The sequence below is a fragment of the Oncorhynchus nerka genome, linkage group LG13 (assembly GCF_034236695.1).
Source record: "Oncorhynchus nerka isolate Pitt River linkage group LG13, Oner_Uvic_2.0, whole genome shotgun sequence".
In the NCBI taxonomy this organism is placed as follows: Eukaryota; Metazoa; Chordata; class Actinopteri; order Salmoniformes; family Salmonidae; genus Oncorhynchus; species Oncorhynchus nerka.
In genome coordinates this window covers 90,710,160-90,728,464 of record NC_088408.1, presented here as the reverse complement: position 1 = coordinate 90,728,464, position 18,305 = coordinate 90,710,160, and the positions used below count along the sequence as shown (strand labels likewise).

General features: G+C 42.9%; 1 protein-coding gene across 1 annotated transcript in view; it reads left to right on the top strand.

The window, feature by feature from the left end:
* LOC115117082 (kinase suppressor of Ras 2-like) overlaps positions 1-18,305 on the top strand; it is an 86,720-nt gene that overhangs the window by 39,287 nt on the left and 29,128 nt on the right. Inside the window, exon 6 of the mRNA XM_065026080.1 lies at positions 17,765-17,937. Within this exon, the coding sequence (XP_064882152.1) occupies positions 17,765-17,937 (173 nt within the window). The remainder of the gene's footprint in view (positions 1-17,764; positions 17,938-18,305) is intronic.

Genomic DNA, 18,305 nt, shown 5'->3' with positions numbered 1-18,305 from the left:
GCCCCAGGCCAGACAGACTATCATAAGCTCTCATGTTTTGTGTTTAAAAGTGTGTCTGTTTCAGTGATATCGTCTTGCTGATGAACTAAATATGACCTTTTGATGTTCTGTGTGATCACCAGACACCAGACAGCGACTACAATATCCTTTGAGGAAAAGTTTTGTGATCACGAGATGATAATTCATTGTGTACTTGCTGAGAGATTTGCCTCGCATCACAATTGTCTTTTACCACAAAGATAGAAAACACATGATGTAGATGTTCTTGGGAACAATGTGGCAGCTATTGCAGGTTTATTGGGAAATCTTCAGAGATTATTTTTCACAGAGAGAGAGAGAGAGAGAGAGAGAGAGAGAGAGGGGAGAGGAAGGAGAGACACACAGAGAGAGCGAGAGAGACATCAGCCTAAACATCAGCGCCACAGGTAACTTCCACAAAGCTGTGAACGATCTGAGAGACAAGGCAAGAAGGGCCTTCTATGCCATCAAAAGGGACATAAAATTCGACATACCAATTAGGATCTGGCAAAAAATAGTTGAATCAGTTATAGAACCCATTGCCCTTTATGGTTGTGAGGTCTGGGGTCCGCTCACCAACCAAGAATTCACAAAATTGGTCAAACAGAGTACTGTAACTCATATAACTGAGTACTGTAACTCATATAACAGAGTATTGTAACTCATATAACAGAGTACTGTAACTCATATAACAGATATTACTGTAACTCATATAACAGAGTACTGTAACTCATATAACAGATATTACTGTAACTCATATAACAGAGTACTGTAACTCATATAACTGAGTACTGTAACTCATATAACAGATATTACTGTAACTCATATAACAGAGTACTGTAACTCATATAACTGAGTACTGTAACTCATATAACTGAGTACTGTAACTCATATAACTGAGTACTGTAACTCATATAACTGAGTACTATAACTCATATAACTGAGAGTGTAACTCATATAACAGAGTACTGTAACTCATATAACTGAGAGTGTAACTCATATAACTGAGAGTGTAACTCATATAACAGAGTACTGTAACTCATATAACTGAGTACTGTAACTCATATAACTGAGAGTGTAACTCATATAACAGTACTGTAACTCATATAACTGAGTACTGTAACTCATATAACTGAGAGTGTAACTCATATAGAGATGCAGTAGAGAAGTCTTCTGCCATAGCAGAACATTGACTATAGATCAGTATGGGGAATGATGCCTCACCGTCAGTCACCATATAACCTCTCTTCAACCTTTATTAAAGCAGCATGAAGGTGTCAGTGAAAGACTGATAATATACCCAAAAACCATTTGCATAAAAACAACAGGACTCTTCTTTCTCCATATGGGCCCGGTGAAAGCATCTGAATATGTATTGTTACTGATGTTAGTGAGACCTAGTCAAATACTTTATCTGGACTTTATTGAGTTTGCCTGACACAATGGAACCAATAAAATGTGTATATAATATATATATATATATATATATATATATATATACAGTGCCTTCAGAAAGTATTCTTTTTCTACATTTTGTTGCGTTACAGATTTTGTGTCTCTGCCCTACACACATAGTACCCAATAATGTCTAAGTTTACACAATTAATTAAAAATTAAACGCTGAAATGTCTTGAGTCATGAAGATTTCAACCAGTCACATAATAAGTTGCATGGACTCACTATGTGTGCAGTAATAGTGTTTAACATGATTTCTGAATGACTACCTCATCTCTGTACCCCACACATACAATTATCTGAGAGGTCCTTCAGTCGAGCAGTGAATTTCAAACACAGATTCAACCACAAAGACCAGGGAGGTTTTCCAATGCCTCACAAAGAAGGGGACCTATTGGTAGATGGGTAAAACAAAGCAGACATTCAATATCCTTTTGCGCATGGTGAAGTTATTAATTACACTTTTGGAAGGTATATCAATACACCCAGTTACTACAAAGATACAGGCGTCCTTCCTATCTCAGTTGCCGGAGAGGAAGGAAATCAGGGATTTTACCATGAGGCCAATGGTGACTAAAACAGTTACAGAGTTTAATGGCTGTGATAGGAAAAACTGAGGATGGATCAACAACATTGCAGTTACTCCACAATACTAACCTAAATGACAAAGTGAAAAGAAGGAAGCCTGTACAGAATAAAAATATTCCAAAAGATGCATCCTGTTTGCAATAAGGCACTAAAATAAAACTGAAACTCTCAGCTCACTGGTCACCATAGCAGCACCCACTCGTAGCACACGCTCCAGCAGGTATATCTCACTGGTCACCCCCAAAGCCAATTCCTCTTTTGGCCGCCTTTCCTTCCAGTTCTCTGCTGCCAATGACTGGAACAAACTGCAAAAATCACTGAAGCTGGAGACCCATATCTCCCACACTAGCTTTAAGCACCAGCTGTCAGAGCAGCTCACAGATCACTGCACCTGTACATAGCCCATCTGTAAACAGCCCATCCAACTATCTCATCCCCATACTGTATTTATTTATTTATCTTGCTCCATGTTTAACTCTGTGTTGTTGTTTGTGTCGAACTGCTGTGCTTTATCTTGGCCAGGTCGCAGTTGCAAATGATAACTTGTTCTCAACTAGCCTACCTGGTTAAATAAAGGTGTTCTCAACTAGCCTACCTGGTTAAATAAAGATGTTCTCAACTAGCCTACCTGGTTAAATAAAGGTGTTCTCAACTAGCCTACCTGGTTAAATAAAGATGTTCTCAACTAGCCTACCTGGTTAAATAAAGGTGAAATACATTTTTTTTTTTTAAATGTTATGACTTTTGTTATGACGCTCCTGAACCTGTGACCAGAAACCAGCTGCAAGGGGGCAATACCAAAAAGAGATGATCCATCTCTTCACAGCAAATTCTGCATAGCTGACATGGTTGTATGCCCCATATACTGTATATATAACATTTTGTTGGTAGCAAGAATTTTGTAAAATTATTTTCATTTAAAAACTCTAATTGTTGAATTAAGTGCCATGGGATCAGAACGTCAAAGATGTCTTCTCAGCATTTTTTGTAACCTGTTTGAAGCAGCTGTCATCAAATGGAACTGGTATTTTAAAAATATTTATGAAAATGTTGATGTTCTAAAAAAAAATTTTTAAAAATCTAATTTTGATCTTTAATATAGGACAGACAAAGAATTTCCTTACCTTCTCCACCTTCCACTTGCCTTCTCCATTTCTGCGGTAATGCTACAATCAATTGGTTATAAGTTTGTATAGAGCAAACATTCCCATATATTTTAGATAGCTGCATGTGTGACGTAACACCAACATTCATATTCATGATATAATTAATAAAAATAATGATTTTTATATTTTTTTTATATGTTTTTTTAATCAATTAGTGTATTTGAGTTTAATTAACCAGAATTGGTTTTTATTTTCTTGAGGCTGAAATGTAAATTGTAATCGTTTGTATGGCTTGGTTGAGAAAGGGCGATGCTTTGAACAAGGTTTAATTTTTAATTAACTGAAAATAAGAGGTTTGTAAGGGTTTTCTTCTGGTGAAAGAGAGGCGGACCAAAATGCAGCGTGGTGGTTATTCATGTTTTTAATAAAGACGACTATACATGAACAGACTATACAAAACAAGAAAAAGTGAAAACCTAAACAGTCCTATCTGGTGCAAACACAGAGACAGGAACAATCACCCACAAAACCCAACACAAAACAGGCTACCTAAATATGGTTCCCAATCAGAGACAATGACTAACACCTGCCTCTGATTGAGAACCATATCAGGCCAAACATAGAAATAGACAAACCAGACACACAACATAGAATGCCCACCCAGCTCACGTCCTGACCAACACTAAAACAAGGAAAACACATACGAACGATGGACAGAACGTGACAAGGTTGTAATCTGCATGAAGGTAAACATCGATTTTGTAATGAAGGATGAGCCTGCCTTAAAAATCAACTGGAGAACCATTTTGGGCTTAAGTATAACTTTTGTATGAGTGACGCTTTTAGTGAGAGGTTCAATGCTTTAATATTTAATAAGCCCCCAAACTCATATTCATTATATAAATAGGCATGTTTAATTTTCTCTGGCTTACCATTCCAAATACATTTTAATAATATTGCTCATATAATTTAAGAAACGAGTCATCTGGAGTAATCAGGGCCATAAGTAAGTAAGTAATCTGTGATATGACTGATGTGTGATTTTTCCATAAATAGACAGGTACCTCTCCATGGTTGCAAGATCTTGTTTATTTTGGCAAACTTTCTATTGAAATTAGTCTTGGTAAGTTATTTTATATCTTTAGGGATATGAATATTAAGTATGTCTACTTCACCATCATATAATTGTATAACTACAGGGTAATGTCATAAAAATGTAGTCCAGAGAGGCGAGAGAAATGATCTAGATCGTCAATGAGACTACACAGTTATCCAGGAAAAACTGGTCATCGGCATACGTTGGCACTTTTGTTTTTAGGCCGTGGATTTCCTAACCCTTGATCTTATTCTTGATCTGATCTTAAGAGAGAGCATTTCAATGGCCATAACAAATACATTTGGAGATAATGGACATCCTTGTTTATCCAATAGGATCATAAGTGAAAACCCTGCCTATCTTGCCACTTCAGGCACGCTAGAGCAAACGCTTAAAGTATTTGTTAGGGTTCAAAATAGTATCTGAACCCAGCTCTGAGGTTAGTTAGTACAGAGGTATGCAGATGGAATCTCTGCAGTGCTTTTTAGGAGAAAGACACAATAGTTAATGAACCAACAGTACAGGCTGTAGTTCTTCAGTGGAAAATATTCCCGCAGGTTGTGATGATTCACACGTAGAGACAGGAACCTGTGGAATAGTCATGACGTACGCTTTTCACTTCCTTTCATTTGATTTATCCGCAAAGGATGTGTTTGTTTGAAGTGTTGCATTTCTCTCTGCGGTCTTACGGCGGATCAAATGAGGATTCCTTCAGTCTATATCAACGTAATTGGGGTGTGTGTGTGTGTGTGCTTGCATGTGTGTTCCTATTTGCTCTTCTGTGTAATGTCCACACCAGATAGTGGTGTTTCCCTGCTCCCTCCAGCAATGCTGATGTCTTGCCAAGAAAGGGATTTGAGCCTTTAAAGAAAATCAAAGTGTTTTTAGGTTGCATCAGGTTTTCAGCTCTATAAACACAGTCACGACACTGGGCAATGGGATTCTGATTCAATTAACTTTATACATTGTAGAATGTACAAATAACAAGGCTATGAACTTCAGACACCGAACATCAATCTACAGTGACAGTGTGTGTGTCCCATTATTCATAATAACATAAAATATACTGTACCTTACTAGCGTGCAACTTAAAGTTTACTCATGCTGGTCATCGGCAGTGGAGTTCCAGGTCTCCGGTAGCCTCTGGAACTGCCGATCTGTGGCCAACAAGGCAGAGTTCATCTCAGCCTATGCCTCCCTCCAGTCCCTCGACTTCTTGGCTCTGACGGAAACATGGATCACCACAGACAACACCGCTACTCCTACTGCTCTCTCTTCGTCCGCCCACGTGCTCTCGCACACCCCGAGAGCTTCTGGTCAGCGGGGTGGTGGCACCGGGATCCTCATCTCTCCCAAGTGGTCATTCTCTCTTTCTCCCCTTACCCATCTGTCTATCGCCTCCTTTGAATTCCATGCTGTCACAGTTACTAGCCCTTTCAAGCTTAACATCCTTATCATTTATCGCCCTCCAGGTTCCCTCGGAGAGTTCATCAATGAGCTTGATGCCTTGATAAGCTCCTTTCCTGAGGACGGCTTACCTCTCACAGTTCTGGGCGACTTTAACCTCCCCACGTCTACCTTTGACTCATTCCTCTCTGCCTCCTTCTTTCCACTCCTCTCCTCTTTGACCTCACCCTCTCACCTTCCCCCCTACTCACAAGGCAGGCAATACGCTCGACCTCATCTTTACTAGATGCTGTTCCTCCACTAACCTCATTGCAACTCCCTCCAAGTCTCCGACCACTACCTTGTATCCTTTTCCCTCTCGCTCTCATCCAACACTTCCCACACTGCCCCTACTCGGATGGTATCGCGCCGTCCCAACCTTCGCTCTCTCTCCCCCGCTACTCTCTCCTCTTCCATCCTATCATCTCTTCCCTCTGCTCAAACCTTCTCCAACCTATCTCCTGATTCTGCCTCCTCAACCCTCCTCTCCTCCCTTTCTGCATCCTTTGACTCTCTATGTCCCCTATCCTCCAGGCCGGCTCGGTCCTCCCCTCCCGCTCCGTGGCTCGACGACTCATTGCGAGCTCACAGAACAGGGCTCCGGGCAGCCGAGCGGAAATGGAGGAAAACTCGCCTCCCTGCGGACCTGGCATCCTTTCACTCCCTCCTCTCTACATTTTCCTCCTCTGTCTCTGCTGCTAAAGCCACTTTCTACCACTCTAAATTCCAAGCATCTGCCTCTAACCCTAGGAAGCTCTTTGCCACCTTCTCCTCCCTCTTGAATCCTCCTCCTCCCCCTCCTCCCTCTCTGCAGATGACTTCGTCAACCATTTTGAAAAGAAGGTCGACGACATCCGATCCTCGTTTGCTAAGTCAAACGACACCGCTGGTTCTGCTCACACTGCCCTACCCTGTGCTCTGACCTCTTTCTCCCCTCTCTCTCCAGATGACATCTCGCATCTTGTGACGGCCGGCCGCCCAACAACCTGCCCGCTTGACCCTATCCCCTCCTCTCTTCTCCAGACCATCTCCGGTGACCTTCTCCCTTACCTCACCTCGCTCATCAACTCATCCCTGACCGCTGGCTACGTCCCTCCTGTCTTCAAGAGAGCGAGAGTTGCACCCCTTCTGAAAAACCTACACTCGATCCCTCCGATGTCAACAACTACAGACCAGTATCCCTTCTTTCTTTTCTCTCCAAAACTCTTGAACGTGCCGTCCTTGGCCAGCTCTCCCGCTATCTCTCTCAGAATGACCTTCTTGATCCAAATCAGTCAGGTTTCAAGACTAGTCATTCAACTGAGACTGCTCTTCTCTGTATCACGGAGGCGCTCCGCACTGCTAAAGCTAACTCTCTCTCCTCTGCTCTCATCCTTCTAGACCTATCGGCTGCCTTCGATACTGTGAACCATCAGATCCTCCTCTCCACCCTCTCCGAGTTGGGCATCTCCGGCGCGCCCACGCTTGGATTGCGTCCTACCTGACAGATCGCTCCTACCAGGTGGCGTGGCGAGAATCCGTCTCCTCACCACGTGCTCTCACCACTGGTGTCCCCCAGGGCTCTGTTCTAGGCCCTCTCCTATTCTCGCTATACACCAAGTCACTTGGCTCTGTCATAACCTCACATGGTCTCTCCTATCATTGCTATGCAGACGACACACAATTAATCTTCTCCTTTCCCCCTTCTGACGACCAGGTGGCGAATCGCATCTCTGCATGTCTGGCAGACATATCAGTGTGGATGACGGATCATCACCTCAAGCTGAACCTCGGCAAGACGGAGCTGCTCTTCCTCCCGGGAAGGACTGCCCGTTCCATGATCTCGCCATCACGGTTGACAACTCCATTGTGTCCTCGTCCCAGAGCGCTAAGAACCTTGGCGTGATCCTGGACAACACCCTGTCGTTCTCAAATAACATCAAGGCGGTGGCCCATTCCTGTAGGTTCATGCTCTACAACATCCGCAGAGTACGACCCTGCCTCACACAGGAAGCGGCGCAAGTCCTAATCCAGGCACTTGTCATCTCCCGTCTGGATTACTGCAACTCGCTGTTGGCTGGGCTCCCTGCCTGTGCCATTAAACCCCTACAACTCATCCAGAACGCCGCAGCCCGTCTGGTGTTCAACCTTCCCAAGTTCTCTCACGTCACCCCGCTCCTCCGCTCTCTCCACTGGCTTCCAGTTGAAGCTCGCATCCGCTACAAGACCATGGTGCTTGCCTACGGAGCTGTGAGGGGAACGGCACCTCAGTACCTCCAGGCTCTGATCAGGCCCTACACCCAAACAAGGGCACTGCGTTCATCCACCTCTGGCCTGCTCGCCTCCCTACCACTGAGGAAGTACAGTTCCCGCTCAGCCCAGTCAAAACTGTTCGCTGCTCTGGCCCCCCAATGGTGGAACAAACTCCCTCACGACGCCAGGACAGCGGAGTCAATCACCACCTTCCGGAGACACCTGAAACCCCACCTCTTTAAGGAATACCTAGGATAGGATAAAGTAATCCTTTCCCCCCTTAAAAGACCTAGATGCACTATTGTAAAGTGGCTGTTCCACTGGATGTCATAAGGTGAAAGCACCAATTTGTAAGTCGCTCTGGATAAGAGCGTCTGCTAAATGACTTAAATGTCATGCTAGTATGAAATCTATAACGTGGATATTGCAACCCCCACATAGAATATGTTGACTCTCACCTCAAAGATTTCCCTGGCTGAAGGTATGATGGCATACTTACCAGTACTAGTGTGCTTATTGAGCTAGGTAGGGTACACTTAAGCCCTACTTAGTCCAAGGACCACTCATCATATGGAAAGGATCCATATAATGGATACTGGTGTTGACTCCCACATTAGAGAATTCCCTTTCTGACAGTATGTTGAAATATGACAGTAGCCTTATGTTCCATGTCCCCCCCCCCACCCCCCCCAGGACTGAACAGACTGCCATGCTGCTGATTTCAGCAATCGTGGTATAATTATTCACACTCTAATGACATCTTACTTGACACCTGTCATCCTCCATCCTCTCAATTCAATTCAAGGGGCTTTATTGGCATGGGGAACATATGTTAACATTGTCAAAGCAAGTGAGGTAGATAATATACAAAAGTGAAATAAACAATACAAATGAACAGTAAATATTACACTCACAGAAGTTCCAAAAGAATAAAGATATTACAAATGTAATATTATGTTTATATATATATATACAGTGTTGTAACGATGTTAAAGTACAAAAGGGAAAATAAATAAGCATACATATAGGTTGTATTTACAATGGTGTTTCTTCTTCACTGGTTGCCCTTTTCTTGTGGCGACAGGTCACAAAAATTGCTGCTGTGATGGCACACTGTGGAATTTCACCCAATAGATATGGGAGTTCATCAAAATTGGGTTTGTTTTCGAATTCTTTGTGGATCTGTGTAATCTGAGGGAAATATGTGTCTCTAATATGGTCATACATTGGGCAGGAGGTAAGGAAGTGCAGCTCAGTTTCCACCTCATTTTGTAGGCAGTGTGCACATAGCCTGTCTTCTCTTGAGAGCCAGGTCTGCCTACGCCGGCCTTTCTCAATAGCAAGGCTATGCTCACTGAGTCTGTACATAGTCAAAGCTTTCCTTAAGTTTGTGTCAGGGACAGTAGTCAGGTATTCTGCCACTGTGTACTCTCTGTTTAGGGCCAACTAGCATTCTAGTTTTTTTGTTAATTCTTTCCAATGTGTCAAGTAATTATCTTTTTGTTTTCTCATGATTTGGTTGGGTCTAATTGTGCTGTTGTCCTGGGGCTCTGTAGGGTGTGTTTGTGTTTGTGAACAGAGCCCCAGGACCACCTTGCTTAGGGGACTCTTCTCCAGGTTCATCTCTCTGTAGGTGATGGCTTTGTTATGGAAGGTTTGGGAATCACTTCCCATTAGGTGGTTGAAGAATTTAAAGGCTCTTTTCTGGATATTGATAATTAGTGGGTATCGGCCTAATTCTGCTCTGCATGCAGGATATGGTGTTTTATGCTGTACACTGAGGATATTTTTGCAGAATTATGCATGCAGAGTCTCAATTTGGTGTTTGTCCCATTTTGTGAATTATTGGTTTGGTGAGCAAACCCCAGACCTCACAACCATAAAGGGCAATGGGCTCTATAACTGATTCAAGTATTTTTTGCCACATCCTAATTGGTATGTCAAATTTTATGTCCCTTTTGATGGCATAGAATGCCCTTCTTGCCTTGTCTCTTCGATTGTTCACAGCTTTGTGGAAGTTACCTGTGGCGCTGATGTTTAGGCCAAAGTATGTATAGTGGACGGTGTCAAGATGGAATTTGCATTTGTGGTCCTGGCGACTGGACCTTTTTTGGAACACCATCTCTCTCTCTCTCTCTCCATCTCTCTCCTCTCTTTGTAGTAAGCAGCCATATTGGGAGTCCCTCTCTCCCTCTCTCAATTCAATTCAAAATACTTTATTGGCATGGGAAACATATGTTTACATTGTGCAAGTGAAATAGATAATAAACAATCAGAAATTAACAGTTTTAACAAACGTTTTAAAAGAATATAGACTTTTCAAATGTTATATTATTGGCTATGTACAATGCACCAATGTGCAAATAGTTGGAAGTATATCAAATTAAAATAAATAAACAGATAAATGTTTATATCTCTTTCTCTCTTTCTCTCTTTCTCTCTTTCTCTCTTTCTGTCTGTCTGTCTGTCTGTCTGTCTGTCTGTCTGTCTGTCTGTCTGTCTGTCTGTCTGTCTGTCTGTCTGTCTGTCTGTCTCACTCTCTCTCATTCTTTCTGTCCACACATAGGGAGAGATGAATGGGCCAAATGAGATTTTAATGCATAATGTGGTTTTAGCGTTATTGCCAAAGGCTTTAGTGAGAAAGTGATAACCTGCAGGCAGCTTCCTTATTGCAGAAGAGAGATTGCGACAATGTGTCGGAGGACCTTAAAAGGTCTAATTGTGTGACTGAGGATATGTCCTGCAGGCTTATACTAACTGACTGCAGTCTCACTCTGCCTGCCTGGGACACTGTGTCTCTGTCTGTCTGTTTCTCTGCCTGCCTGGGACACTGTGTCTCTGTCTGTCTGTTTCTGTTTCTCTGCCTCCCTGGGACACTGTGTCTCTGTCTGTCTGTTTCTCTATCTCTGCCTGCCTGGGACACTGTGTCTCTGTCTGTCTGTTTCTCTGCCTGCATGGGACACTGTGTCTCTGTCTGTTTCTGTTTCTCTGCCTCCCTGGGACACTGTGTCTCTGTCTGTCTGTTTCTCTGCCTGCCTGGGACACTGTGTCTCTGTCTGTCTGTTTCTCTATCTCTGCCTGCTTGGGACACTGTGTCTCTGTCTGTCTGTTTCTGTTTCTCTGCCTCCCTGGGACACTGTGTCTCTGTCTGTCTGTTTCTCTATCTCTGCCTGCCTGGGACACTGTGTCTCTGTCTGTCTGTTTCTGTTTCTCTGCCTGCCTGGGACACTGTGTCTCTGTCTGTCTGTTTCTCTATCTCTGCCTGCCTGGGACACTGTGTCTCTGTCTGTCTGTTTCTGTTTCTCTGCTTGCCTGGGACACTGTGTCTCTGTCTGTCTGTTTCTCTATCTCTGCCTGCCTGGGACACTGTGTCTCTGTCTGTCTGTTTCTCTATCTCTGCCTGCCTGGGACACTGTGCCTCTGTCTGTCTGTTTCTCTATCTCTGCCTGCCTGGGACACTGTGTCTCTGTCCGTTTCTGTTTCTCTGCCTCCCTGGGACACTGTGTCTCTGTCTGTTTCTGTTTCTCTGCCTGCCTGGGACACTGTGTCTCTGTCTGTCTGTTTCTCTATCTCTGCCTGCCTGGGACACTGTGTCTCTGTCTGTCTGTTTCTCTATCTCTGCCTGCCTGGGACTCTGTGGCTCTATCTGTCTGTTTCTGTCTGTCTCTCTCTCTCTGTGTCTGTCTGTCTGTCTGTCTGTCTGTCTGTCTGTCTGTCTGTCTGTCTGGTCTGTCTGTCTGTCTGTCTGTCTGTCTGTCTGTCTGTCACTGTCTATGACTGTCTGTCTGTCTATCACTGTCTGTCTGTCTGTCTGTCTGTCTGTCTGTATGTCTGTCTGTCTGTCTGTCTGTCTGTCTGTCTGTCTGTCTGTCTGTCTGTCTGTCTGTCTGTCTGTCTGTCTGTCTGTCTGTCTGTCTGTCACTGTCTATGACTGTCTGTCTGTCTCTCTCTCTGTCTATCACTGTCTGTCTGTCTCTCTCTGTCTATCTCTGTCTGTCTGCCTCTGTATATCACTGTCTCACTCTCTGTGTCTATCACTGTTTCTCTATCTCTATCTCTGTCTGTCTGTCTGTCTGTCTGTCTGGCACTTTCTATCATTAGCGGGTATTGTCCTTATTCTGCTCTGCATGCATTATTTGGTGTTTTACGTTGTACACTGAGGATATTTTAGCAAAATTTCTCAATTTGGTGTTTGTCCCATTTTGTGAAATCTTGTTTGGTGAGTGGACCCCAGACCTCACAACCATAAAGGGCAATAGGTTCTATAACTGATTTCAAGTATTTTTTTGCCAGATCCTAATTGGTATGTCAAATTTAATGTTAATTTTTATGGCGTAGAAGGTCCTTCTTGCCTTGTCTCTCAGATTGTTCACCCACAAGTTACCTGTGGCGCTGATGTTTAGGCCGAGGTATGTATTGTTTTTTGTGTGCTGTAGGTGGACGGTGTCAAGATGGAATTTGTATTTGTGGTCCTGGTGACTGGATTTTTTGGAACACCATTATTTTTTGTCTTACTGAGATTTACTGTCAGAGCCCAGGTCTTGCAGAATTTGTTCAGAAGATCTAAGTGCTGCTGTAGGCCCTCCTTGGTTGGGGACAGAAGCACCAGATCATCAGCAAACAGTAGACATTTGACTTCAGATTCTAGCAGGGTGAAGCTGGGTGCTGCAGACTGTTCTAGTGCCCTCACCAATTCGTTGATATATGTGTTGAAGAGGGTGGTGCTCAAGCTGCATCCCTGTCTCACCCGCCCTGTGGAAAGAAATGTATGTGTTTTTTTGCCAATTTTAGCCGCACATTTGTTGTTTGTGTACATGGATTTTATAATGTTGTAGGTTTTTCCCGCAACACAACTTTTCATCAATTTGTATAGCAGACCTTCATGCCAAATTGAGTCAAAAGCTTTTTTGAAATCAACAAAGTATGAGAAAACTTTGCCTTTGTTCTAGTTTATTCGTGAATTAGTGTGTTTAGGGTGAATAGGTGGTCTGTCGTATGGTAATTTGGTTAAAAAACCATTTGACATTTGGTCAGTACATTGTTTTCACTGAGGAAATGTACGAGTCTTACTGTTAATGATATTGCAGAGGATTTTCCCAAGGTTACTGTTTACACATATCCCACGGAAGTTATTGGGGTCAAATTTGTCTCCACTTTTGTGGATTGGGGTGATATTGGGGTAAATGACAGAGCTAAGGATGATGTTAAAGAGTTTAAGTATAGCCAATTGGAATTTGTGGTCTGTATATTTTATCATTTCATTCAACACCACATGCCTTTTTGGGTTGGAGGGTTTGTATTTTGTGCTGTAGTTCATTCAATGTAATTGGAGAATCCAGTGGGTTCTGGTAGTCTTTAATAGCTGATTCTAAGATGTGTAATTGATCATGTATATGTTTTTGCTGTTTGTTCTTTGTTACAGAGCTAAAGGGATTGGAGAAGTGGTTTATTCACACATCTCCGTTTTGGATAGATAACTCTCTGTGTTGTTGTTTGTTTAGTGTGTTCTAATTTTCCCAGAAGTGGTTAGATTGTATGGATACTTCAATTACATTGAGCTGGTTTCTGAAGTGTTCCTTCTTTTTCCCATAGTGTATTTCTGTATCATGTTAGTGATTTTGTCACGTTCTGACCATCGTTCTTGTGTGTTTTCCTTGTTTTAGTGTCGGTCAGGACGTGAGCTGGGTGGGCATTCTATGTTGTGTGTCTGGTTTGTCTATTTCTATGTTTGGAGGCAGGTGTTAGTCATTGTCTCTGATTGGGAACCATATTTAGGTAGCCTGTTTTGTGTTGGGTTTTGTGGGTGGTTGTTTCCTGTGTCAGTGTTTGTACCACACGGGACTGTTTTGGGTTTTCATGTTTTCATGTTTCTTGTTTTGTAGTCTATTTCATGTATAGTTTTCGTTATTAAAAGAACCATGAATGATAACTACGCTGCGTCTTGGTCCGATCCCTGCTATACACCTCTTCTTCAGAGGAAGAAGAGAACCGTTACAGATTTGCCATAGTGAAGGTGTACTGTAGGCTCAGGTTTTCCGGGTCTCTATGTTTTTGTTTGGACAGGTTTCTCAATTTCTTTGTTATGTTTTTGCATTCTTCATCAAACAATTTGTCATTCTTGTTAACTTTCTTAGGTTGTCTGCTTGACATTTTTAGATTTGATAGGGAAGCTTTAGGTTAAATGTACTGTTTTGGTTTTCTACTGCCAAGTTTACACCTTCACTATTACAGTGGAACATTTTGTCCAGGAATTTGTCTTAAAGGGATTGAATTTGTTGTTGCCTAATTGTTTTTTGGTAGGTTTCTACACTACTTTTCTCCCAACTATAGTGTTTCTTAATATTATGCAGTTCCTTTGGCTTTGATGCCTCATGATTGACTATGTCTCTGTTCAAGTACTGTGATTCAAGACTGTGATTTTGCTGTGATCTGATAGGGGTGTCAGTGGGATGACTGTAAATGCTCTGAGAGACTCTGTGTTGAGGTCAGTGATAAAGTAGTCTACAGTACTACTACCAAGGGATGAGCTGTAGATGTACCTACCGTAAGAGTCTCCTCGAAGCCTACCATTGACTATGCACAGACTCAGCATGTGACAGAGTTGCAGGAGTTGTGACCTGTTATTGTTGGTTGTTTTGTCATAGTTGTGTCTAGGGGGGCATATTTGGGAGGGAATGTTGTCACCTCCAGGTAGGTGTTTGTCCCCCTGTGTGCTGAGGGTGACATTCACCACAGACTAGGACTATGCCCCAAGGCCTGGAAATGGTTGATCTCCCCCTCTAGGATGAAGACGCTGTCATCGTTAAAGTATGGGATTTCTATTGGGGGGGATATAGGTAGCAAACATGAGATCATTTCCTTATTCATTTCAAGCCAGATGTCAAATGTTTCTGTTCTAACTAATTTAATAGAGGGGATTAGTTCTGATCTATAACAAATTAGCATACCCCTTGAGTCCCTTCCCTGTTTCACACCTGGTAGTTTGATGGATGGGACTACCAGCTCTCTGTACCCTAGTGAGTAACCAGGGGGTCCGTCTCCTCTATACCACCCACCTGGTAGTTTGATGGATGGGACTACCAGCTCTCTGTAACCTAGTGAGTAACCAGGGGGTCCGTCTCCTCTATACCACCCACCTGGTAGTTTGATGGATGGGACTACCAGCTCTCTGTAACCTAGTGAGTAACCAGGGGGTCCGTCTCCTCTATACCACCCACCTGGTAGTTTGATGGATGGGACTACCAGCTCTCTGTAACCTAGTGAGTAACCAGGGGGTCCGTCTCCTCTATACCACCCACCTGGTAGTTTGATGGATGGGACTACCAGCTCTCTGTAACCTAGTGAGTAACCAGGGGGTCCGTCTCCTCTATACCATGTTTCTTGCAAGATGTCAACGTCTGTATTTCTGATTTCTTTGATGAAGTCTTGGTTCCTGCTCTTTAGGCCAAATTCAGATGACCTCTGACCTTGTATATTCCAGGATGAGATAGTAAATGCTTTGTGTTCCATAGTGTCTAGTGTTGTTTTCCTGTGGCTCGGACCATTACGGTAGGTGTGAGCAGAGCATGTTGAGCATCAACGACATACCACTTAGGTCGCAGGATGGACCTTGAGCGGGTGTATTAGTGGGGGTTGGGCCGGTGTATTAGATGACTCCTTGCTGTCCCCAGTCCACCTGACCGTGCTGCTGCTCCAGTTTCAACTGTTCTGCCTTATTATTATACGACCATGCTGGTCATTTATGAACATTTGAACATCTTGGCCATGTTCTGTTATAATCTCCACCCGACACAGCCAGAAGAGGACTGGCCACCCCACATAGCCTGGTTCCTCTCTAGGTTTCTTCCTAGGGTTTGGCCTGTCTAGGGAGTTTTTCCTAGCCACCGTGCTTCTACACCTGCATTGCTTGCTGTTTGGGGTTTTAGGCTGGGTTTCTGTACAGCACTTTGAGATATCAGCTGATGTACGAAGGGCTATATAAATACATTTGATTTGATTTGATTTGATTAGTTAGGGTTAGGCCATGTTGAGGCCCTTGCTGCAGAGGCAGGGTGCATGGGGGGGAGGGCATAAGACTGATGTGGGGAGGCTTATTAAATTCATTTCTCTCTTTCTCTTTATCTCTCTCTCTCTCTGTCTCTCTCTCTCTCTGTCTCTCTCTCTCTCTCTCTCTGTCTCTCTCTCTGTCTCTCTCTCTCTCTCTGTCTCTCTCTCTCTCTCTCTCTCTCTCTCTCTCTCTGTCTCTCTCTGTCTCTCTCTCTCTCTGTCTCTCTGTATCTCTCTCTGTCTCTCTGTATCTCTCTCTCTCTCTCTCTCTGTCTCTCTCTGTCTCTCTCTCTCTCTCTCTCTCTGTCTCTCTCTCTCTCTCTCTGTCTCTGTCTCTCTCTGTCTCTGTCTCTGTCTCTCTCTCTCTCTCTCTCTCTCTCTCTCTCTCTCTGTCTCTGTCTCTCTCTCTGTCTCTCTCTCTGTCTCTCTTGCTGTCTCTCTTGCTGTCTCTTTCGCTCTGTCTCTGTTTCTCTATCTCACACTCAGGCTTCAGGGAGAATGATGATATGACGTCTCAGGATATTTTACATGTCTGAATTTATTTGAGTTTGCCGTTTTCAAAGTACAAAATGAGGGGGGGGGGACTCTGGATAACCCTAGCCATGTTATACTGTATCTTTCAACTGATGGCTATACATCATCAACAGTTTTATAACTGTAGTTGTATAAGAAGTTGTATTATAAGAGCTTTTTAACGTTTGGACCTACCCATTCAAGAGTTTTTCTTATTTTTTACTATTTTGTACAATTTTCTGCATTGTAGAATGTGGTAACCAAAAACGTGTTAATCAAGTCAAAATATGTTTTATATTTTAGATTCTTCAAAGTAGCTACCCTTTGCCTTGATGACAAAACATTCCAGTGTTTTACTTGCTATATTGTATTTACTTTGCCACCATGGCCTTTTTTTTGTTGCTTTTATCTCCCTTATCTCACCTCATTTGCTCACAACGTATATAGACTTACTTTTCTACTGTATTATTGACTGTATGTTTGTTTTACTCCATGTGTAACTCTGTGTTGTTGTATGTGTCGAACTGCTACCTGGTTAAATAAAGGTGAAATAAATAAATACAAATCTCATCCCAAACCATCTCAATTGGGTTGAGGTCGGGTGATTGTGGACGCCAGGTCATCTGATGCAGCACTCCATCACCATCCTTATTGGTCAAATAGCCCTTACACAACCTGGAGGTGTGTTTTGGGTCATTGTCCTGTTGAAAAACAAATGATAGTCCCAAACCAGATGGGATGGTGTATTGCTGCAGAATGCTGTGGTAGCCATGTTGGTTAAGTGTGCCTTGAATTCTAAATAAATCACTGACAGTGTCATCAGCAAAGCACCATCACACCTCCTCCTCCATGCTTCACGGTGGGAACCACAAATGCGGAGATCATCCGTTCACCTACTCTGTGTCTCATAAAGACATGGCGATTGGAACCAAAAATCTCACATTTGGATTCATCAGCCCAAAGGACAGATTTACACCAGTCTAATGTCCATTGGCCCAAGCAAGTCTCTTCTTATTGGTGTATTTTAGTTGTAGTTTCTTTGCAGCAATTCGACCATGAAGGCCTGTCTCCTCTGAACAGTTGATGTTGAGATGTGTCTTTTACTTGAACTCTGTGTATAATTGAAGAATAAAGCTTTATAACTGTAGTTTATAACTGTCTAATTACAGATTAACTGTTTCTCTGTGCGTAAGAGCTTTAGAATTGTATAATATCAGTTTATAACTGTTTAATAAGAGTAATTTTGTATTTCTGTGTGTCTCAGAGTGAAGCAGAAGAAGTCCAAGCCTCAGCACCTGAAGATCAACAGTAGTATGGGGAGCTGTGAGAACCTGCCTACCCAGCGTTCACCCCTACACTCCTCTGACCATCGCTCCCTCCGTTCCTTTTTCTTCCCCACCTTCATGCCCTCCACTCCCCCCGTCTACTCCGATGCAAGTAAGTACCCTTTTTTAGAACACTAAGCCTTATAGTACTCGTTAGTCTAGGAGTGTTCAATTCTATCTGAAAATGGCCGATGTGGGTGCAAGGAGTAACTCACCCGATTCAACTAATAAAATCTTGATTGAAGATTGTCATTGCTTGGCTAGTTGAATCAGGGGTGTTATCTAGTGTGCAGTGGTTTAAATTACTTAAGTAAAAATACTTGAAAGTACTACTTAAGACGTTTTTTTGGGTATCTGTACTCCTAACTTTACTATGTATATTTTTGACAACTTTTACTTTTACTTCACTACAGTACTAAAGAAAATTATATACCTTTAACTCCATACATTTTCCCTGACACCCAAAAGTACTCTTTACAT